At 38.0% G+C, this 24,179-nt stretch overlaps 1 protein-coding gene and 1 long non-coding RNA gene across 6 annotated transcripts in view; one reads left to right on the top strand and one right to left on the bottom strand.

Moving 5' to 3' along the window:
• Positions 1 to 18,293, top strand: CCNJ (cyclin J). 5 transcript variants are annotated; one of them, XM_004318620.4, is made up of 7 exons: positions 1 to 140; positions 796 to 905; positions 7,168 to 7,378; positions 14,072 to 14,371; positions 14,459 to 14,618; positions 15,238 to 15,661; positions 17,096 to 18,293. In XM_004318620.4, exons 2-6 carry the CDS (start codon positions 837 to 839, stop codon positions 15,647 to 15,649), a joined length of 1,152 nt encoding a protein of 383 aa, XP_004318668.1. In that variant the 5' UTR covers positions 1 to 140; positions 796 to 836; the 3' UTR covers positions 15,650 to 15,661; positions 17,096 to 18,293. The 5 variants fall into 5 exon arrangements, with proteins under 5 accessions (XP_004318668.1, XP_073650247.1, XP_033697475.1 ...); XM_073794146.1 differs by having other exon boundaries at positions 14,492 to 14,618; positions 15,238 to 18,293; XM_033841584.2 differs by having other exon boundaries at positions 15,238 to 18,293.
• LOC109550647 (uncharacterized) overlaps positions 11,524 to 24,179 on the bottom strand; it is a 31,895-nt gene continuing 19,239 nt past the window's right edge. The window contains exon 3 of the long non-coding RNA XR_002177208.3: positions 11,524 to 15,407. This is a non-coding gene — a long non-coding RNA (uncharacterized lncRNA). The remainder of the gene's footprint in view (positions 15,408 to 24,179) is intronic.

Here is a 24,179-nt window from a genome sequence, read left to right as displayed (position 1 = left end):
TTTAACAATGGGCGGCGCGAGCGCCCCGGCGCTGGGCCCGAGCTGAGGCCGGCGCTTCGCGGCCGACTGTCCGCAGCATGAGCGGGGCCGGCGTCCCCCGCATGCTGGCGGGGCTGGGCCTGTGAGGGCCGCGGTTCCGGGTAAGGGAGGCCGCCGTGGGAACCGGCAGGCCGGGGCTGGCGGCGGGGCACCGGACCCGCCCGGCCCGGCCTTTTGTTCGCCTTTCTGGGGCCGCGCGATCCCGTGCGCTCCTCTGGATGAGGAGGCGGCGGCCTGGGTGCGCGCTGGGGTCGGCCGGGCCTCGAGGAAGTTCCCGGGGAGGAGGGCGCCCCCGACTGTCTGCGGCGGGCACTCGGAGCCGCGCGGGCGTTTGTCTCCGGGTTTCTCGGCGGGAGGTTTTCACCTCGGGGGGCTGTGACTGGTGTCAAGTCTCCTCTTCTCAGGGCCGGCTGGAGAATTAAAGCCGGGGCTCGGGGAGCCCGAAGCCGGGCCTCCAGTCCGGCTTTCCCGAGCACGCGTCTGGGTCCGCGCCTTGGGAACTAGGGCCCAAGTTGGTCCCAGTTTGCCCGGCGCCCGGTCCGGCCGTTATCCAAACAAGCCGGCTTCTCCTGACCGGTGGCTCGGGCCTTACGTGCGGCGTCAGGGAATTGGTTTGGATCGGTGCTGATTTTAGGACGAGTCAGGTGAAGATGAACAGTCGCCCAGGGTGGCCTGAGGTCACACGCCTCGGGGAGGGGGCGCGGAGGGGCGCGTGGAGGGAGCTGGCAGTGACCGCGTCTGGGGTGTGTCTTACAGACTGAAGTTGCCGCGTCTGGCCAGGCGCGCCGCCCGGTCCCATGGAGCTGGAGGGTCAGTGGTGGCGGGGACAGCTGGCTGCAGATATCCATCAAGCTCTTCGATACAAGGTAACCGCGATGCCCCGACCTTTCCATTCGGTGTCTTATGCCAGTTAGTATGAATCTCGGCTCCCTGGAAAGCCCTGTCCGGGTCTTTAGCCACTAGTTTCCAGACCAGAAAAGGTGAGTTTGCCTATTTGCTCAAGGTTAATTAACTTCTTGGCTTCTTCCCTGGGTTGTAGCAGAAGAACCTGAAACTTGAATGAGGAGGGGGTGGGGCGTGGTAGTTGGGAGAGGGAAGGTGTGAAGGGACATTCTGATGTCCTTGTTTCCAGATGGAACATGGATTTGATACTGTATTTAAAAAGATAAGTGTGCTGGCTTTTAATTGGGCAGAGCAGCCCTCCTATAGTTGCTGTTGCATGCAGCTGTCTGTTACGTCACATTTGTACAACAGTAAATTCCCCAGCCTTTCCACTAACTTGCTGTGAGACTTTGGACAAGTTACTTAATTTTCTGCTTCTCAATTTCCTCATCTGTCAGATGAATAATAGAACGTGCTTTATGGGACGACTGTGAAGATTAAAATGAGGTAATACTGTAGATGTGCTCAGAACAGTGCTTGGCATATAGTAAGCACTAAGGAAGTGATAACTATTTGTTATTCTCTACCCCCGAAACCCCAAGACTTGGGGGGGTGTTCAAAAAGCCTTAAGGTAGGAGTTAGCTGCTCCTTCAGCTAATATCAAAGGCCAGGAGTAGACCTAGTATATTTTAAAAGATTTTGGGGAAAAAGTACACCTTTCTGGCACAATGCAAATTTTGTTTATTGTTGCTCCTAAGTAACAATTTTATTCTGTATGTCACATCTCAGCGAAATGTGTCAGCTCTGCATCTTTGATAACCAGAAGAGAGACCAGATCCAAAATTAACTCTAACTTAACTTAATTTCACTATGGATAGAGAGAGCCACTCATTATGTATAGAAAATTGGAAAGAAGCAAAACAGCTGACTCTTTAATAAAAAGGTTGCTCACTGTTGGAGTTGAGAGATCCTGGGATGATAATGAACTTGTATCTTGATTTTTTTTTAACCAGGTTAAGTAGATTAGAAAACCTAATTCTGGCATAAATTGTTACAGTTGTACTCTTTTCTAAAGTTTGAGTTCTAAATGCTGCTTATTAATTCTGACATTCAGTCTCTTAGACACTAAATACACCTCAGCCCCCTAAGAGGCTGTTTGTACTACAGAAAAGTCTCAACTATGGCATGGTTCTCTGGAATGTTAAGAAGAGAGTTGCGGGTTTTCCACTTCGAAAATTGTCCAAATACCTTTGTTTTTTTATTTTTTTTTCAGATGTTGTCTTTCAGTTTTAAATGCTCTGATTTTCTAAGTGTCAGCTCTTTATTCCTCTGGTATGTGGTGAAAATATTTGATGTTAATGATACATATGTTTTGTAATGACATGAAACTTAAAAGATTTTTCTTGGTGATTTCCATGGTTTTCGATTCTTACATTTTATGAGTAATTTTAATCTTGAGTGATTACCTGAATTAATTTTGTTAGTTGAGGTTGGAAATGGATTTTTTTTCCAGCAGGTTTGTTGAATGTTTTTGTGTATTGAGCTCTGGGGAGGATCCAAGGAATAAGACACAACCTGTACTAAACTTACTTACAAACTATCAGAGGACGAGATAGCACAGGGCCTGAAAGAATGCTACTGAAAGTTGTCTTGGGCCACCTGTGGCATGCTACTGTGGGTTGTCTTTATTTTATCTTTAAGCATTGTGTAAGCCACATTCTTGCTATTTGACACAATGGCCACACTTTATAATTTGTTAATCAGTAAAACTTGAACCTGTGGAATTGGAGAGACCACTGTTTACAGTATACTGAAGTCAAGGAAAGTTAAAATGAACTTTTCTCACAGAGAATACATGTTAATTCCAGGCTATTAATTAGGTGATTTAGTTGGGTAGTCATATGCTTATTCAACATATCTGCATGCCTACAGTGTGCAAGGTGCTATGCCAGGGGTTGGAATGGTAATAGTGAATGAGACAGACATGATCCCTACCTTTATGGAGTCTAATCTCATACAATTTAGAGCATCTGAATTTAGGTCTTCCTTTGGGCAGTTGCCATTCAGGCACAATGGAAGGTATCTGTGTTTAGGCCCAAGGTTTGTGGAGGAGTAATTGGTGTGACCAGCCTTGCATCTACTAGGGAAGAGTAAAAATTACAACAAATGAAAATCCTCTTTAACCCCAAATGCCAGCTGTATTGTTTTTGTAAAATACAATCACTTCTCCCACCCCCCCCACCCCCAACAAAGCAGCTGTCCTCTTATACCCTGTGTCTTCTCTTTCTTCTCATTGTTTTGCTATGTATACTAGTGTCTTAGGATGCTTGGGGAAGTATTTTCAGGAGCCTTTATGACAGATGGGAACAATGCTAATTTTGTGAGAAGCATCAAGAAAATATCCCACAGAGTTGTGACTATTCCTTCTATGCCTTTATTTCCAGCCTGACAGGACAGTTAACCCATTCTGGGAAGGGGATGGCATTTAGGGTGGTGAGCTAGTGGGGACCTGAGATTGGAGATGGATATGACATGTTTAGGTCTCTCTGTGCTTTGGTCCTGTGGGATCCTGAGAAGCAGACAGGAACAAGAGCATTCAATTCTAGGGGATCAGGAATAGACATTAGAAAAAACTCATAAGCTGAGAAAAGCATAGGTCATTTCTCATGCATATAACTGCACTACATGGACAAGGAACTAAATCTGACAGCCATATGATAAGCCCTTGTACTTTACCATTTAAAATAATATAAAGAGAATGTATTGGACACATTGTTAACAGTCTCCTAGTGACGGCCCTTGGATTCTTGCCTTTGTTTTATCTTCATTTGGCAAAGTTAACATTGTTAAAAATAAAGTCCACAAGTGTCTTCCAGCTAAGTTTCCCAGTGCATCTTTAAGACCTTGTTCAGGCCTCTTTTACAGAAAGCCTGCCCTGGTTTTGTTTTTTCCTAACATCCCACCCCATGAGCTGGGTTAGATCTCCCTCCTCAGTGTTCTATAATACCCTGTCATTACTATATTATATTCTAATAATCTCTGTATTTTGGTTCACCTGCTGGAGAGAGGCTTGAAACTGTATTCCAGCTTTTATCCCTGAGGTTAAGCACAGTATCTGCTACATGGGAGATGCTCAATAAATGTCACATGATGACAGCTAAGAAAGTTGAAATTTGAAATGGTAACTCATTTGCACCATTGTAAAAATCTACAGAAATGGTAAAAAAGAAGAGAAAAATCCTAGAGACTACATGAGAAATTCACATGTTCCCTTTATTTAGAGAAATTAGTATTTTTTCTCTTCAAAGAGTTGAGCAAGCCTAAGCCAATGTGTTTTCTTTTTCTTCAATAGCATTTGTTGATTCTTTTTTCACTTATACAAAAATTAAAAACATAAAATAGCCCATTAGCCCATTAGCCTATCTCCCAAGTAACTCCTACTAATATATTTTTAAGTGATACATGCATATGGGTTTAAAAATTTTGGGATAGTATCTGGTGTTTTATTTATTTGTTTGTTTATTTACTTTGGCTGTGCTGGGTCTTCGTTGCGGTGCACGGGCTTCTCTAGTTGCGGCACGCAGGCTTAGTTGCAGTATGTGGGATCTTAGTTCCCCTACTAGGGATCGAACCCGGGCCCCCTGCATTGGGAGCGCAGAGTCTTAACCACTGGACCACCAGGGAAGACCCAGTATTGGGTTTAAAATGAGCTTTCCCCAACCCTCACTATTCCCTGATTCCCTAAGGTTACCAGCATTATTGGTTTTTTTCCTGAAAAGATACCCAATAAATTAGTATATTTGCAAATATAATTTTTTTGTTGTTGATACAAGAGGTTGTAATACATATTCACTGTTCTGTACCTTCATCCCACCCCACCCTCACTCAGTTTGTCAGAATTTTCCATATCAACACATATAGGTCTACTGCCCTTTATTTTAATGTCCACATTGAATCGATGTCCCTTAAGTTTATTTAATTAGTTCCTTGTTGCTAGACATCAAGCTTTTAAAAAAAATTATGCTTATTTCGAGACCCCCTATACCCTTTACCCAGTCCTCCCTCCCCATCTCCCCCCCAACCCCCATGGTAACCATCTTGCAAAACTATGGTGCAATTATCACAGCCAGGATAGTATTGATATTGATACAGTCAAGGTACAGAACATTTTCTGTACATTTATCACCACAAGGATCTCCCATGTTACCCTTTTATAGGCACACCCTCTTTCCTCCCATCCTCATCCTCCCTTAACCTCTGGCAACCACTGATCTGTTCTTTATTTTTATAATTTTGTCATTTCAAGAATGTTACATAAGTGGAATTATGCACTATGTGATCTTTGGGGATTGGCTTTATCCACTCAAAATAATTCTCTGGAGATCCATGCAGGTTTTTGACATTAACCTTTTTATTCTACCATTTTGCTATTAAAAAGAGTGCTGCAAAGGACCTCCTTATATGTAGGATAAACTCCTAGGCCTGGTGTTGTTAGCTTAAGGGGTATCTACAGTCTGCATTTTCAAAAATTTATATTACCTAGTTCTCCTTCAGAAGGTTATATCAATTTGTCAGTGTCACCAATAATATATGGGAGTTGCTATATCCACTCTTGATAGCATAAGCAAAAAGTTAATAAAATATAATCTGGTAAGTGAAAAACTATATAGTTATCCCTCAGTATCCATGGGGAATTGGTTCCCGGATCCCTGCGGATACTGAAATCTGAGGATGCTCAAGTCCCTTATATAAAATGGAGTAATATTTGTGTATATCCTACACACATCCTCCTGTATACTTTAAATCATCTCTAGATGACTTAATCATCCATGTTGTAGCATATATCGGAATTTCATTCCTTTTTAAGGCTGAATAATATTCCATTGTATGTATATATTGCATTTTGTTTATCCATTCATTTGTTGATGAACACTTGGGTTGTTTGTTTCCACTTTTTGGCTGTTGTGGACAATGCTGCTATGAACATGGATGTATAAATATCTGTTTGAGTCCCTACTTTAACTTCTTTTGTGTATATACCTAAAAGTACAATTGCTGGATCATATGGTAATTCTACATTTAATTTTTTTTGAGGAATTGCAATACTGTTGTTCACAGTGGCTGCACAATTTTATAATTCCTGCCAATACACAAGGGTTCCAGTTATTCTATATCCTTGTTGACACTTGTTAGTTTCTGTTTTCTAGATTTTGTTTTTTGGGGTTTTTTGACAATAGCAATCCTAATTGGTATGAAATGGTATCTCATAATGGTTTTTATTTGCATTTCCCTAATGATTAGTGATTTTGAGCATCTTTTTATGTGCTTATTGGCCATCTGTACGTCTTCTTTGGAGAAATGTTTAGTCAAGTCCTTTGCCCATTTTTTAATTGAGTTGTTTTTTTTGTTGAGTTGTATATATAAAAGAGTCCTTTATTTAATCTGGATATTAACACCTTACCAGATATATGATTTACAAATAGTTTCTCCCATTCTGTGTGTTGCCTTTTCACTCTGTTGATAGTGTCCTTTGATGCACAAAAGTTTTTATTTTGATGAAGTCTAATTTGTCTTTTTTTTTTCCTGTGCTTTTAGGGTCATATCCATGTTACTTCCTTCCATTGTGATACCTTTTGGGTTTAGTGTGGCATTATGCTGAGCTCATAAAATGAATTTAGAACCCTTCCATCTTTCTCTGTGTTCTAGAAATACTTTAATAGTATAGAAATTTTCTAATTTTTAAAAAATGAGAAGCCTGATTAGAAGATACTAGTGGATGTATACTAGTCTGTACCTTCCACATCCCTGCATGTATAATACAGTATGCATCATACGAGGAACATATCTGTTACCTTCTAACCAAAAGCTTTGAGCTTCTTGTAGGGGGTGTGTATGTATGGTTTGGTTGGTATTTTGGTAATGCTGTTTTCCTGAAAACACCTGGTAGGGAAAACAGAATTCCCTTATTAAAAATCTTGTTAGAATACATTTATTCCATAATGCAAGAAACACCTACAACTGGTTATGTCAGATATGGTTAAGAATAAGGAGAAAAGTTTGGTTTTAAATTTTAAATGCCATTCATTATCCTGCCACTCATCTTCTTCATTTTTGTGTTTTACTCAAGAAAAGTGTGTTTTAGGCACTTGTATTAGTAATATATTGGGGGGAAAGTGTCACCTTTGCACTGTGGGAATAATTCTTCTATATGCTATGTTAGACTGAATGTTGTTCCTCTTGATTTAGGAGCTGAAGTTACCTTCCTACAAAGGCCAGTCCCCTCAACTAAGTCTTAGAAGGTATTTTGCTGACTTGATTGCCATTGTGAGCAATCGTTTCACCCTCTGCCCTTCTGCCCGACATCTTGCTGTCTATTTGCTGGACCTGTTTATGGATCGGTATGACATCTCTATCCAGCAGCTGCATTTAGTTGCACTTTCCTGTCTGCTTCTAGCAAGTAAGTATGAATCTGATATACATGACTGGAAAATTCCATTGTTTATAATAAAATAAATTTATATAGAACTCAGTGAAATATCACCAAATTCCTTTCATTCCAGTTTACTAGTATCGGAAAGTTTATGTTGAAAGTGCTTTTTGGCATAGCAGTTCTTAACCAGACATATTAAAAAGTGGCTCTGGAGTCTTAAAAGCATGTGTGCCTGGTCCTACATCCTAAAGATTCTGATACAGATGTCTAAGCCATTCCAGGTCTACTGACTCAATCTACATCATGGGGCCTGGATATTTTTTAACTTTTTAAAAGTTCCAAAGGTGATTCTGATGTACTTTTCCAATTGAGAACCATTGTCTTAAAGCAGTGGTTCTCAACCAAGACCAGTTGTGCCTTATGGGGGGTATTTGGCAATGTGTGGAGACAGTTCTGGCTGTCGTCACAACCTGGGCAGAAGGTAAACAGCTGCAATTCACAGGACAGCCCCGCACAACAAAGAATTATCTAGCCCAAAATGTCAGTGGAGCTTAGATTGAGAAACTCTAAAAGGTACCATACTCTCCTGTTGTTAGAATACCTTCTACTGGGTATGTAATGAGTTGGATTAACGAACTGAAGATTCATGTGCAACTGCTATAAATGTGAAAACATCTGCTTTTGCAGTAGGCAAAACTACGTAGTAAGCTGTAAGGGAGAATCTGATAATGAGCCTTTTGGTGCCTTTCTCTTAACATCTTCCTGTAACACATTTCATTGTTTGTTAGTACCTTGAGAGAAAGAGGGTGAGTAAAGGCATTGAAAACTGAAAGTTTTCTTCTTTTAGTAATGTGAAAAGATGGTATTTGATATTGAAGTTGAATCCATTATGTAGTTTTTATATTATTCATGTCATTACAATAGAAATTTAAGTCCCACTTAAAGTAGCATGTAGAAACACTGACTGCCTTCACCTCTAACCTCCACTTGAGGGTTTAGGATCCAATGTGATTGCTGTCTAAGGAACATTCCTCCTCTACCCTGCCACCAGAATTCTAAAACACCTTTGCACTTTGACCGCAAATAAACCTAAACCAAATGCAGGCCTGTGTGGTATCATTTATGAAACCAATCTCTCCTCAGATTTTCTTTTCCTGCCCTTATTTTTCCTTTCATCTGATGACCTCAACCTCTTATCTCCTTGAGCAGGTCTTTTTGTAAGTTATTTCAACTCCTTTGTGGATCAGGCTGAATATAAATAAACATAGCCCACTGATGACTTTCCACTGCCTGTGGGTTGAGGTGGAAACTCCTTATTGTAACATTTAGAACCTTTCATCTGGACCCAGCCACCTTTCTAGACTTGTCTTCCAACCCTGTCCCCATGTAACTTAAGTCAAATTCTTACCAGAATAGTATATTTCCTGAATATCTATATTTCTCTCTTAATCTGTTATCCTCTGAGATCCAGACACATCACCTGCTCCTCTCCCCACCATCCAGAAAGCCAGAGTATGCTTGTACATTTATAAGTAACCTTTAATTTAACCTTTAATTAAGGTTTCATCCTCATAAGCAATCATGTGTACAATTCTGTATATGTTTCATCACTAGCTATGAAGCCCTTTGTGGTTTAATAGTTTGCATAGGATTGGAAAAACCCATTACTTGACATGTCAAATGTGTGAGTATCCACATGGAATGGCTTCTTGTTATCCTGAGAATGTTAGTTTATTATAGGATCAGTTTATAGTAGAGAGACACTGGAAGTCAAACATGCAAGTTAGGTTATTTTAAAAACTTAGGATCATTAATGAAAAATTGCCTGCTATGGTTATCACTGTCCTTTTACCACTACCAAGCCCTACCTGGTCTATGCCTATGGACTGAAATTATGAGTGATGCATAGTCAGTTCGTATACTGACTTACATTTGTGACTAAAATTACTAGTAACTTACTAAGTTACTTGGGGATTATAAACTAGATATTCATAAACTACATGTCACTACCAAAGTTCACCGAGGTCTCTAGTTGAATGACAACTCTGGCCACGATGCAGTACTTGGCATTGGTGTCAGGTTTCTGCTATTTCCACAGTTTGGGGAAAGGATACTTTATTTGTGCACCATCTTAGATTGGTTGGAATGGAGTTTTCAGTTGTTCTTGTTTTTAAATTATCTATTACTGTTAGTTTAACGTCGTGATCAATTTATTTTATTGAAGGTTATTTGATTTAATCCGTGTAGTAGTATGTAGTTCTTTTGGCTCATTTTCCAGGAACTAGGATTTGCATTTGCTGTGTTCAAATGTGAACTGTTTACCACCTGTTACTAAAAGAGTCAGATACCGCCTCCCTTTGTTCTACTGACCCCACCCCTTTTTCCCTGAGAGAGAATTGCTTTTACATTGTTCCTCTTCCACTGGAGAGTGGGAAAGTGTGAGATAGGTGTCCCCCAGGGTCTCAGCTCCTCCCAAGTAGGCACTGGTCAAACGAGTTCAAGCTATCAGCTCTTCACTAGGGTCAGGAATCAAAGAGACTGGCCCTTAGTAGCCCACTGCAATCTCTCCTCCCTCCAGTCTAACTTTACTACAACAGAAGTGCTTAGGATGCTTATAAACTGGTAGCCTGTTTTCAGTATCTAATGTCTGTTTTAAATTTGTGGAGTTCATTCTAGTGTTTCTTACACTCTGTCGTCTTATATTTGGATTCCGATGTCAGCTCTCCAATTAGTTATCATAAACTTTATTCAAATAGTGCTTCTCTCCTCACAGAATGGATGTCCCCCTCCCCCAGCTGCTCCCTGCTTTGGGATGGGCAGCCTGTTGTGTAAAAGTGAGAAACAACTTACAGCTGACAGGACTGGGTGACGGCTGTATTTCAGTTATTAAATAGGTCAGAAGGCTTTTGGGAGTTTGGCTAAAAATGGAGCACAGCTTGTAAGTTCAGGTACTAATGCATATCCTGCTGCCTGGGTGTACATACTATTAGAGGTAGGAAGAAAGGGCCTACAGATTGGGGAGAGGCGTGTAGTGTTTTAGAGCAGGGATTATAGGAAATCTATATGGATATAGGTTTGAATCTCGTCAGCAATATGAATTTCAACTTGAACTTGAGTCTCAAGTTACTTCTCTATAAAATAAAAATAGACACCTTACAAAGTTGTTGTGAGGATCAAGTGGGGTAATATGTTGAAAAGCATGTATGAAATTGACACATAAAAGTTAGCATTGTAATGATTAATTCCTCCATAAGTGTTCTATAATCTTCACTGGCTCCCTAGCCCCAAAGGTTTTGGCTCATTCCAGAAAAGACTGATTTATCCTGGGAAATTCTCAAACTCTAACTCTTTGACATGTATACCCTGGCTTCCCTTGCCTTCTGTGATCAGCATTGAACTTGTAGAGAGCATGGAAACAGTCTTAAACATGAGGCTTTTGATAATTTGCTCAAGGTATTGTGTAACTAAGATTTTGGAGTCAAGATGAAGCCAAAGTGAGATTATAGGCTTTTAATAGTAAAAATTTGTGACAAGAACTTGTTTCTCCTTGCTCACCAATACTGGGTTGACAAAGCTTTTTACTATTTGATGGGTGAAAAACTGTATTTCACAGATGATTTTGTTGATATATCAATTTTTAGTGAGATTAGAACCTTTTTTCTTTTTCCTATGAATTGTCTCTTCTGGTTCCTAACCCATTTTTTAATTAGATAGATAGTCTTATACATTTGTGAGAGTTCTTGGTAAATATTAAGGATGACTTTTTTCCTACTTAGTAATAAAAGACTAGAATGTGGGTTGGCAGAGATTACAGTGACATCTGATCCATGCCCTACTACCACATATCTGCCATTCACTCCTGGCTTTGAAAATGTGCTGGTTTCCATGGCTGATCTGAACATTTCCTATAAAGACAACCTGATGTTTTGTTTCTGTGGCCCCTAATTCTTTGTTTTCTGGGAAGCAGATGAGAATTTCCTGTGCCTTTATTTCCTGTTTGGGGGCCTTTATCAATATAATCACATGGCTTCTGGTATTTCCTTTCAATTGAAGAAACTGATCTTTGTGATCTGTATGTGGTATTAACGGATAGTAGATTTAAAATAGCCACACACATAGCGTTCAGCACAATAAAAACTGGATATGAATGCAGATACTCATTGACGCTGTCACACTTTTTGAAATCCTTTAATATCCATGTATCTGAGTGTATTACTATATATAATGAAAAGGTTCCAAAAAAACTTAAACATTAATTAAAATCCCAAGTATGGTTATTTATGCAGCATGCAGGTTATTTTTTATCTTTGCAAATCAAGATGCAAAGGCTTTCATGCTTGTAATAGCCAAGTACTTTATAAATATAAAAACCCCATGGATGCTTAATAATATAAAAGTTTGTCTATTCTGGTAGTTGTTGTCCCCATTTAACCTGGTGTAGTACTTTGGTCTAGAAGCACAGATTTGGGAATTCAGACATAAATAAGTCTTCCATTTTGGGTTTGACTCAACTTAATTGACTTTAAATGAATTGGCCAACCTTGCTACCTTGGTTTCTTGAGCTGTGAAATTGGTCATATACAACTGTTTTCTATGTTGAAAGTTTCAAGGAGATAATATGAAACATTCTTGATCCTTGAATTAAACAGTGGATTGTGGTATATTAATTTCTTCAAAGGAACGTCAAGCATGATATAAAAAAACTCATTAATTTTTTACAATACTCCTTTGAAGTATACTGCCAGTATTGCTGCTTCTACACAAATAGAGTACTTTGAAAGTCTTAATGATTCATCCAGAGGGACTGAACTAAATTCCTAGGTCATTCTCCTTCTGAAGAATTCCATTCGGTTATACTGAGAACAGTGGGTTCATCTCCTATATTTATGCAGTGATCATGCTGGATGACTGTCATTAAGACGACTTTAGTGCTTTCAGCTGTACTAATAAATGCCTCTGGCAAAACTTGTGAAATTTATCTTTATGTGATTTGAATTGGGAAGGACTATCTAGATTCTTGAAAAGTCTGAATTATGTAAGTTTTTTGGATCATCTCTTACCTGCAGCGATGTTAAGAGTAGTTTAAATCTAACAAAGTTCAAAATTTCTGGAGTGGGAGCGAAATTTTAAACTTCTCTGGGACTAGACTCTTCTTAAAGTTATGAGCTTAGAGTCTCTTGGCATGGGAGACAAAACCTTCTACTCTCGTTCACCCTCCCTAAGCAAAGACCAGGGTAGTTAGCAGTACTTTTTCCCCAGCCCCTAAGGCAGGCTGACTTGAACAAACCTCACTGACTCCATTATGTGGAACATCTGGGCTGAGTGATTCTGGCCACTACCATTTGTTGTCAGAACTTCAATGTGTGGTGTAAACCCATTCCTTCTGGAAGAGAAACTTCACAGGGAAACTCATTTGGTTTCTTCTGGTTTGGTAGTCTTCGTGGTCTTCCCCCCAAAATGTTTTTAAATGGATAAAATTGTAAGATTTCTAAAGAAATCAAATATATTTAAATAGTTATCAAAATAGTAGAACAAAAAATTTATATAGTAACATATAACATATTCTAATTATGAGCAAGTGCAAAAGCTATTGTGAGAAATCTATAATAATTGCAATATAATATGACTATTTTATACCTTAATGTAAAATAGAACATAATGCTAGGAGGTAGAAAGCTTCAGTTTTAATTTCCCTTCTTCTATGGATAATCATGGAACAAAGACCCAAAGAGATTTGACAATAACTCTTTTGGTTCTGTTGCTGCATTTGGAAAATCATAATAGTACTTGATAGCTTGAGTTTTCTCCAGCCATAACTTTTAGAAACATCTAAAGTGAATGATTTATATATAGTAAATGCTTGCTTGGAAATTAAAGTGTGAGATGGTACATAATCCATAGAAAAATTATTCAGGGGCTGGAGAGGGCATTTTATTCCTCAGCTGTGCATATGGATGAGTATTTCCTGAAAAGAAGTTAATGCCTTCAAATAATGACGTTCAGCCATCAGAGCATCTTTACTCCTATTCTGCTTTGAGTAAGGGGATATAAAAGTGGTATAAAATATCCTCCCTTTTCTTAATAACAGACTTGGCTAGGTTTTTGTTTTGAATTTAGAAGAGGAGGAATAGGATTTTTTGTATAATGAGAATGCCTATGTTAGATACTCACCCAGTTTTTTTCCTCTAATCTATTTGTATCTCTCTGGAATTGAGATTATGCTGAAAATATGCTGAGATGAAACACTTGAAGCTTAGCTATTTTTGATTTTAGATAACTATGACATTAAATTCTTTAAACTTTCTTCTGTTCTAACATAATTTTCTTTTACCAACTACCGCCTGACCCCCAAAAGAAAGTTCCTGAAAAGATTCAGCTGGTGAGATGATGGAGTTATTTTTTCATTGGCACATAGGACTGTTTTCATTACACAGTAGGACATATATCAAAATGTTTACACATTCCGTTTTTTTTTTTTTTTTTTTTTTGGTTTTTTTAGGGGAGGGTGAAGGGTGGGGAACAGAGGCACTAGGAGAGAAAACATGTAGACATGAGAACCACAGAGTTCTGGCACAATTGTATCTGCCCAAAGTAGGGGAAAAAATATCTTTGGATCTAAATCTTTGCACTAGGACAGCAGATCCCGTTTAAGTGACTAGACTTATATTGATCACCCACCTAACATTTTCTCTCTCACTCTTATTTTCCTTTGCTTATAAGGTAAATTTGAAGAAAAAGAAGATAGTGTGCCTAAGCTGGAGCAGCTCAACAGCCTGGGTTGTATGACTAATATGAATCTAGTATTAACAAAACAAAATTTGCTACATATGGAACTATTATTATTAGAAACCTTTCAGTGGAACCTCTGCCTTCCAACAGCTGCCCATTTCATTGAGTATTATCTCTCCGAAGCTGTGCATGAAACCGATCTTCATGACGGCTGGCCAATGATTTGCTTGGAAAAAACTAAACTCTACATGGCCAAGTATGCAGATTACTTCCTGGAAGTATCTTTGCAAGGTGAGTCATTGTAGATGCCAGTAAGTGACTTGTGAGCTTGTGACTTGCGCATTCTGTTGCTTAGGTTCATTTTTGGTGTCTCCACAGATTATGCCTTTCTAAATTATGCACCTTCTTTAGTAGCTGCAGCATGTGTGGCTTCTTCAAGGATTATACTTCGTCTTTCTCCAACGTGGCCTACAAGACTGCATCGTCTTACTGCTTACTCCTGGGATTTCTTAGTTCAGTGCATTGAACGGCTATTGATGTAAGCCTCTTTGTTCTTGTGTTTGTAATTTCTTATTAACATTCTTCATGTATAAGGGGCCCTGGGAACAAGTTCTCAAAGGCCCAGAGCTTTTAGGATACTGGCTCTGACAGCTGCCTGCTGCCATGAGCAAGCCCCTGTATGAGCAGTACTTGGTGGAAGGGGAATTCCTTTTGGCTGTTACCCAGGTAGAGGTTGTCATTGCTAGTATGATTCGGGGTACATAATAAGGAAAGGAGGTGCTCTTGCATGAGCCCACAACTCTGAGATCATCCAGGCAAATCTTGCCTCATTCCCACATCTTTGAATTGTGGGACCATCAGGATGTCACCAAAGTGGCAGTCATATTTAAGTACTTATTGTGGACATAGCTCCTAAGCTGAAAATAGCCCTTAAAGCTACCAGCAGCCAGTTCCCAAGGGCTCTACCAAGGAAAGGAGCTTTTAGAAAGCTAAGAGTGAGATCTTTCTGTTGAAATTATGGTTGCAGTGACTGCTACCTGGGCAGTGGGGCAGTCCAATGAGTCAGCTGTTAAGGAGTTGGGTGTGGTGCATGGCTTTCCTGCAAATTTTTCTCAAGTTAACATTAGTTAACAGTTTCCTTTCTCTCCATATTGCAGCGCTCATGACAATGATGTGAAAGAAGCAAACAAACAGAGAGGACAGGCAGGACCTCAGCCAGCACAACTAAGTGTGTTCCAGACAGCCTCCCAGCCCTCTCGGGCAGTTCACTTTCAGCAGCCTCAGTATCTCCATCAGACGCATCAGACCTCGCTGCAGTATCGCCATCCTGTATCGGAACAACCAAGCTGTCAGCAGATTGTATCTACCACACACACCTCATCTTACACACTACCGACATGTCCTGCTGGCTTCCAAACTAGTGTTCAGGGCCTTGGGCACGTGCAGACTGGTGTTGGGATGTCACTGGCAATACCAGTAGAAGTTAAGCCCTGTCTTAATGTTTCTTATAACCGGAGTTATCAGATAAATGAACATTACCCTTGCATTACTCCATGCTTTGAAAGGTGATTTTATGAGAAGGTAAGACTGGTAACCCAGACTGTTTGTGACTCAAAGCTCTGGGGCAAGCTTTTTGTAAACTTCTCTTCAAAAGCAAAGGGATCCAAATGGCATCAGAACTCTTCCGACACCAGCACCAGGAAGACTGAATATCCCTTCCAATGCACCATGAATATCTGGGAGGACTAAGCTAACACTGCAAACACTTTAACAGTGTGTATGTCAAATGCTGTTAAAATACATCCTTATATGACACAAATTTTAAAGCCCCAACTGATGGTCCAAATATTTCAAAAACATTCAACACAAGAGAAAACTTGGACAGACTTCAATTTGCCGTTTTGTGATTTGACCTGTGGTGGCCTCTGGGCCTAAAGTTGGCTTATATGTCAGAAACTAATGTTTATCTGTGGACTTGCCAAACAGTCTTCTTATGAAGGAAAGTTACAGTATTAATTTTTGAAGAGGTCCTTTTTTTTATTCTGCAGTTTTGAGTTATATTTTTGATCTACAAATGAATTTCTGACTAAGTTTAAACTCATGAATTGCTATGATATACCAGTCTGTGCAGTTAAAAAAATTTTTTTTAGATATTCTATATAACTTCCTTATCACAGGTAGTATAGGTATCTGGATTTATGTACTAAAATTAAGGGTGGAGTAGCTCTCTTATCTTAAAATCATGGTCATAAATTTTTGTTGTTTTTTCCCCTAAAGATCATCCTCAAATATTTAGAATTAAACACATTTAACTCAGGGAATTTGAACTACTTGGAAACTCTTAACTGTAATGCAACATGCTTTGGGAATGTTATAGTATGAACTACCTTAATAACATAGGTTAGTATACTCCTGCTAGAATGTGTTTTCAAACGAGAACATAATTGTATCCTAGAATGAATGAAGTGGTGGTTCCTATCATTCATAATACATATATGAGTTTTGCATTTCTCAGTGCAATCAATGATTTATACTCAGATTTGATATTATTCTAAAAAAGTTTTTTCAAGGGAAGGCAAAACTGTAAAATGTCAGTACTAGAATAAAGTCCCATAGGTTTATTTTGAAGTGGAACATGGCCAGGGTAGTTCTCAGGTTGTGCTAGAGCAGCACTTTGTTACATGGAAGACAGGTTTTATAAGCAACCTTTGAATCCAGCTAGTCAAGAGTAAGCAGGCAAAGGTGACTTTCATTAGATTGGCCCCAGGACTGCCCTGGGACATGTCACTATACTGGTGATGAGTGAAAACAGCAATAAGTCATTACAGCAAGGGCAATTTGGGGGTAAAGAGTTTGGAGGGAATAAACTGAAAAAGTAAAAAGAAAAAAATCATTGTAATAACTGAAACTGTATACATTGTGCTCTTAACTGTGGGAGAAGAGATATTTGGTGGAGGGAAGCTTTCTGATTTAAAAATTAGTAAATTGTGTCTTTTTGTTTGTGTTTTTTTAAAGGTAGCACTTGAATAGAAGGGAAACTGCATGGCAGGTATGTAACTGCCACAATATGCATTGAAGACAAACTTATTATAAAGATGTTGTGGGTATGCAGCAGGAGTCTCAGTAATCAAGCCAATGGCTTTTGTTAGGAAGGGAAGGGACTCAACACAGCAGCGGATCGATCCAGATGGCTCCAGTAGATGAATGTGGGTGGGTGGCTTCTGTCAGCATGAATTCTTAGAGAATATCCTTTCCTTTAAAGAAAGGTAACTTTTAGAGTACATAAGTACATAGGGCATGATGTGGAGTTATTAGTCTGGTAGATAAAATGAAAAACCACTCAGGTAAGAACACTCACTCATGGCAGTTTTCAAGCATGAAAATTGTTTTCTGAAAGTATCACCACTTTCTCTTTACAGAAGGCTGCTAATTGGATTTTGGTAGTTCTTACCTCAACAGAACTTGAATTATTTGGGGGAAGGTGGGTTCAAAAGAGAATATATCATTCACATTCAGAACCTAGCAACCTGGACCAATTTTCAGTATTTTAACTACCTCAATAATACTATGAATGTAAGATACTGGGATAGAGATCCCAACTTGAAACAACAACTGGTGCCTATGGTAATTTAATGTCTTGTCAAATGCTTTTACTGACTGGTTTAAATGTCATTCTTGTTATAGAATATGCCTTTTTAAAAATCCTATAATAACACTTTCCCAGTTTATATTTAAAAAAGCTAAAGAACACTGGATTAATTTGGGGGGGGGCGGTGTAGAGTAAAATAAATAATTGGTTCCTGTCGCTGCATACCCAGGGTGGGGTGGGATGGGGTGGTTGGAGAACCAGAACTATTTTTAAAACATTAGGTTTCAATATAAATACAACTCACAACTGCTAGCTTCGGGGGGTGTGGGTGGGGGAGTGGTGTGGGTTTTGTTTTGTTTAATTTATTGATTAGTCTTTAAAGTAGGTTTTTTTGTTTTTTGAGATTACCGGACCATCATTAAATGTGTACTGTGAAGAAATTAATGATATGCATAAAGGGCTTTACCAAAGTCCACTAAATAAACACTAAAGTACAGACTGCAAACCAAAATGTATCTGTTATGACATTAATTGCAAATAGCGGTATGGTGCTGAAGTCCACACCAATGGAATTAGATGAGTGCTATGCACTTAATTTTAAAATAAAACTAGTTTTTGGTAAAATGGTTTTGGTGTTTTGTTTTAAATATAAATATGGATATCTGCAGCTTCATTAAACCATATCATGTAAGTCAGACTTGGAATTATACTTACTAAGAAAAGGCTATCCAGATGGAGAATATAACCATAGTAGTGGGGAACATTTGTCCATTCATTATGTATTCCATACTGAGCACCAAAGCCAACAAAAGTATATTTGACACCACCTTTTTGGACATTTGAACATAAAATCAGTTGTTAGTAATGTTAGAATTGCAGCGTATAAATTAGGAAACAATGCAAGCTGCAGAAAATCTGAAGTCTGATTTCAAAAGTAGGGATGCAGAAACTGGTCAAAGGTGTCAAAGGTGTGAGAGGGTCAACAGTCTTCATTTAAGCACCATTTGCTACTTAATTCAACTTAAAATTTAGCAGATAAAATTTGTTTTGAAGAGTAAAATTTTTTAACAGGTTTGTACATGTGGGTTAGGAATTTATATCCCTCAGAAGTATTTTTTTAATTAGTTCTGTGTACTGTCGCTTACTCGCACCTCAAGAGAGTCAGTTAATACTCACTGTTCTTTAAGGCTGAATTTAAGAAAAAGAGCAACAAGCATTCCAGACCAGGGGAGGTAGCTGTACACTGAAGTAATTCTGAGCCCCGTGTGATAAGTTTATATTCATCAATAACTGGCCTTCTCAAGCACATAGTGATAGACTTACCACCTCTCTAGCCTCAAGCAGCTTACATTTAGCTTGATATGACAAGCTCACTTGAAGTATTAGAATGGTTATAGTCTGGAACTCAGTTTAAAATTATCTTGGTTAAGGGATCACTCAACTTTCATTTTAAAATCTAAGATTAAAAAAAAAATTTTTTTTTAATTAATAAGTACAGTCAGTTGAAAACATCCAGACCAGGCTCCTGCTCCCTATGAAGATGCCTCTCATCCCTAACCCACTGCCACTTTTTTTTAAATTAAAATTTTCTATGACATTTTTTTTTAAGAGCAGTTTTGGCTTCACAGCAAAACTGAAAGGAAGATGCAGAGATTTCTCCCTGCCCCACACATGCACAGCCTCCCCCATTACCAACATTCCCCCACCAGAGTGGGACACTTGTTACAGCTGATGAGCCTACACTGAGACACAATCACCCAAAGTCCATAGTCTACATTATGGTTCACTCTTGGTGCACATTCTATTACCACCATTATAAATGTATAAAGGTGCAATGGCATACAATTATAAATGTATAACGGCATCTATCCATCGTGTATTTTCACTACTAAAAGTCTGTGCTCCACCTATTCGTTCTTCCTCATGCCATTCCCCACCCCCTACCCACTGGCAACCACTGATCTTTTTATTGTCTCGGGACTTTTGCATTTTCCAGAATGTCACACAGTTGGGATCATTACAGTATGCAGCCTTTTCAGATTGGCTTCTTTCACTTAGTAATACGTATTTAAGTTTCCTTCATGTCTTCCCATGGCTTGGTAGCTCGTTTTAGTGCTGAATAATATTCCGCTGTCTGGGTGGATCAAAGTTATTTATCCACTCACCTACCAAAGGACATCCTGGTTGCTTCCAAGTTTCAGAAATTATGAATAAAGCTGCTATAAACATCCATGTGCAGGTTTTACTGTAGACATAAGTTTTCAGCTCCAAAGAGTGAAACTGCTGGATCGTAGGGTAAGAGTATGTTTAGTTTGTAAGAAACTACCAAACTGTATTCCAAAGTGGCTGTAGCATTTTGCATTCCCACCAGCAATGAATGAGCTCTCTTGCTCCACAACCTTGCCAGCATTTGGTGGTGTCAATGTTCCAAATTTTGGTCATTCTAACAGGTGGGCTTTAATTTGCATTTCCCTGATGACAAATGATGTGGAATATCTTTTCATATGCTTATTTGACATTTGTATATTCTTCTTTGGTGAAGTATCTGTTAAGGTCTTTAGCCCATTTTTTAATCAGGTTGTTTTATATTTTGGAGAATAGTCCTTTATTAGATGTATTTTGCAAATATTTTCTCCCAGTCTGTGGCTTGTCTTCTTAATCCCATGACACTGTCTTTTGCAGAGCAAAAGTTTTTAATTTTAATGAAGTCTAGCTTACCAATCTATCATCATTTAGGAAAGAGAATTACAGATACTGAAAGTCTGGCTAAATAAATAGATCATTGAGGGTATTGTATAACCGGGGTATTACAAACGTAAATAACTATGGGAACAAAAATATAAACCTCACAGAAACCTACACACAGAAAACAAAGCAAGGAGTTTATATAGTAAAATACTTTAAAAGGTATAAATACAGAAACTATAACAATATGACACAACTAAGACCATATATATCCAATTAACAAATGTAAATGAGCTAAATTCAACTATTTAGAGAAAAAGAATTTCAGACTGAATCACAAAGCAAAACTCAAATCTGTTCTAAATAAAAGACCTACAACAAAAATGAAATGATTCAGAAGGGTTGAAGATAGAAGGATGAGTAAAGAGATACTAGAAACAAACAAGTAGCAACATCTTAGTAATAGATATGGCTGGATTCAGTCCCAAATTAAACCAGACCAGGAAAGGGGGGGGGTACTCTGTAATGCTAAAGGTTACAATTCACAATAAAAATGAACAGTTATGAATATCTGTGGATCAAATAACCTTGCAACAATATTACATAAAATCTACAGAGGATATAAGGAAAAATAAAAGAAAAACATAGGTAGTAGGAAACTATAATTCATCTCTCTTGGTCCATGAGAGGTCAGTAATTTAAAAAATAAGATATAGAAAATCTTAACATATTGTGGTATACTTAATTGACATATATTGAGAAATTCTGAGAAGGGAAATGGTATAGACCTGGCATAACTAAGACGGATAGGATAACAAAGGACACTGACAGAGCCTGTCACCTATGCCAACAGCAAAACTCTCAGTCTTCCAAAGAGGCTTAGACAACTGACACTGCTTTTTTTTTGACTCATCAAGGTGTCTAAAATCAGAATTTAGGTCCCAGCCAGCAGAGACTTTAATGGGTCTCTGCTGGCTGCCAGCTAATCTGCAGCTCACCCCCAAAAAACAAAATCCATGGTTTCCAAACTACACAAATTCCCATTTTTGCTTTTGCTAGATGAAATTAATCCATTACTGGTTTCCCTTGTGTACGAGTAAATAGTGTACTAATAATTAACTATACCTAAGTTTTCTTTCATAATATTAAGCTCTAATGTGAAGTTTCACAAAACTTGACTATGTATTAACCCATATAGAAAACAATCAACTTCAAAAAGTAAAGTTAATGTAGAAAACATACTCTCATGAAAGTGCAATGAACAAAAAATACATAATAGGACCTCCCAAAAAATCTCAAACAATTCTTGGATTAAATAAGAAATCCAAACCAAAATTTCAAGAGTATGTACAAAATCACTATTGTGAAAATTCTACACACCAGGAACTCCAGAATAAACCTAAAACAGTGCTCAGAAGAAAATTAACATCCAACTGAAAAAGTATGAGAAATAACAAGTAAACCAAACAAAAACAGAAGGAAAGAAATGCAGAAATTAATGGATTATTAAAGAGAAAAACAAAGAAACTAATACATACATGCATGCAATGCAGCCAGACAAAAAAATACAGTTTAAAAATTGGAAAGGAGGAGGTAAAATTAGCAATATTTGCAGACATGATTGAACACCTGGAAACTCCAAGATAATCAATTGAAAAACTAATACAGAGAATAAGTGAATTCAATACATTGTCTGGGTACATAATTAAAATAGCTTTTATGTATACAAACAACCACCAGTGAGATTTACTGAAAGATATACTCAATTACAATGCCCACCAAAAGAAGGTAAAATGCCTAGCAATAAATATAAGAAATGTGCAAGATCTACATGAAGAAAACTTTAAAATACTTGTGAGTGACACATAAGAATACTTGAACAAGACATACCATACACTGGGGTAAGGAAAATCGACATGATAAAGATGTCAATTCTCCTTAAGTTAATCTATAAATTTAACAATCTCACAGGCTTATTTTTTTAAATGAACTGAACAAGTAAGAATAACTAGGAAATTTCTGACAAAGGGATAATGAAAGGAGATAAGCCCTCTAACATATTAAAATACATTATGAACATGCAATAAATAAAACGCTATGGTACCAACAAATGACTTGACAGATAATTCAATGAAACAGAATAGAAATTCCAAAAATAAACCTAAATATATATGGAATTGAATATGTGATAAAGGTAGCACCTCAGGTCAGTGGAGGAAAACATGGATTATTCAATAAATTGAGTTGGGTCAGTGGGTAGCCACCTGGGGGAAAAAAAAACTGATCCCCATCTCAAAACATATAAGAAATCTAGAAGCTATAAAATTTAACTATATAAATTAAAACTTTTTTCCGCATGGCAAAAATCACCATAATCAAAGTTAAAAGACAATCACATGGGTCAAGTATTTGCAGCTGATCTCTAGGCAAGGGCTAATTTTCTTAACATACAAAGAGGGAAAGATATAAACAGGCAGTTCCCAGAAAAAGAAATACAAATGTCTCTAAAGGAAAGATGTTTAACCTCATGTTGAAGTTTGATGACAGTGTTGGTAAGGGGGTAGGCTTTATCTTACATGACTTATGTAGTGTCTGATTAAATAAAATTCTATGAAGGGCAAATTGGCAATTTGTATCAAAATTACAAATGCAAAAATATTTTAACTCAGAAATTCCACTTCTAGGAATTTATCCTACAGGTAGAGTTACATACATGTGAAATGAGCTAGGCACAAATTATTTTACTATTTTTGATAAGAGCAAAAGATTCATAATCAACTTAAATATTCATCAATAAAGGACTTTGTTTTACTATCATAAATGCATTTAAAAGAACAAAGTTGAAAGAAATTAAAGATGATACCAGCAGATAGAGAGATATACCATGTTCTTGGATTGGAAGAATCAATATTGTGAAAATGACTATACTACCCAAAGCAATCCACAGATTCAATGCAATCCCTATCAAATTACCAATGGCATTTTTTACGTAACTAGAACAAGTCATCTTAAAATTTGTATGGAGACACAAAAGACCCCAAATAGCCAAAGCAGTCTTGAAGGAAAAAAAGGAGCTGGAGGAATCAGACTCCAGCTTTGTAGTATGACTTCAGACTATACTACAAAGCTACAGTAATCAAGACAATATGGTACTGGCACAAAAACAGAAACATAGATCAATGGAACAAGATAGAAAGCCCAGAGATAAACCCACACACCTATGGTCAACTAATCTATGACAAAGGAGGCAAAGATATACAATGGAGAAAAGACAGTCTCTTCAATAAGTGGTGCTGGGAAAACTGGACAGCTACATGTAAAAGAATGAAATTAGAACACTCCCTAACACCATACACAAAAATAAACTCAAAATGGATTTGAGACTGAAATGTAAGACCAGACACTGTAAAACTCTTAGAGGAAAACATAGGAAGAACACTCTTTGACATAAATCACTGCAAGATCTTTTTTGATCCACCTCCTAGAGTAATGGAAATAAAAACAAAAATAAACAAATGGGACCTAATGAAACTTAAAAGCTTTTGCACAGCAAAGGAAACCATAAACAAGACGAAAAGACAACCCTCAGAATGGGAGAAAATATTTGCAAACGAATCAACGGACAAAGGATTAATCTCCAAAATATATAAACAGCTCATGAAGCTCAATATTAAAGAAACAAACAAGCCAATCCAGAAATGGGCAGAAGACCTAAATAGACATTTCTCCAAAGAAGACACACAGATGGCCAAGAAGCACATGAAAAGCTGCTCAACGTCACTAATTATTAGAGAAATGCAAATCAAAACCACAATGAGGTATCAC

Source organism: Tursiops truncatus, chromosome 16 (genome assembly GCF_011762595.2).
Source record: "Tursiops truncatus isolate mTurTru1 chromosome 16, mTurTru1.mat.Y, whole genome shotgun sequence".
Taxonomy (NCBI): domain Eukaryota; kingdom Metazoa; phylum Chordata; class Mammalia; order Artiodactyla; family Delphinidae; genus Tursiops; species Tursiops truncatus.
Note: the sequence above shows the minus strand (reverse complement) of the source record. Positions and strands in the feature narration are given on the sequence as shown.

What these genes read in the sequence shown, in the direction of transcription:
- CCNJ (XM_004318620.4), top strand. Translation starts at nt 837, where the DNA reads ATGGAGCTGGAGGGTCAGTGGTGGCGGGGACAGCTGGCTGCAGATATC. An exon ending in ATCAAGCTCTTCGATACAAG is followed by an intron (nt 906 to 7,167) that starts GTAACCGCGATG and finishes CTCTTGATTTAG; the next exon opens with GAGCTGAAGTTACCTTCCTA. An exon ending in TGCATTGAACGGCTATTGAT is followed by an intron (nt 14,619 to 15,237) that starts GTAAGCCTCTTT and finishes TCCATATTGCAG; the next exon opens with CGCTCATGACAATGATGTGA.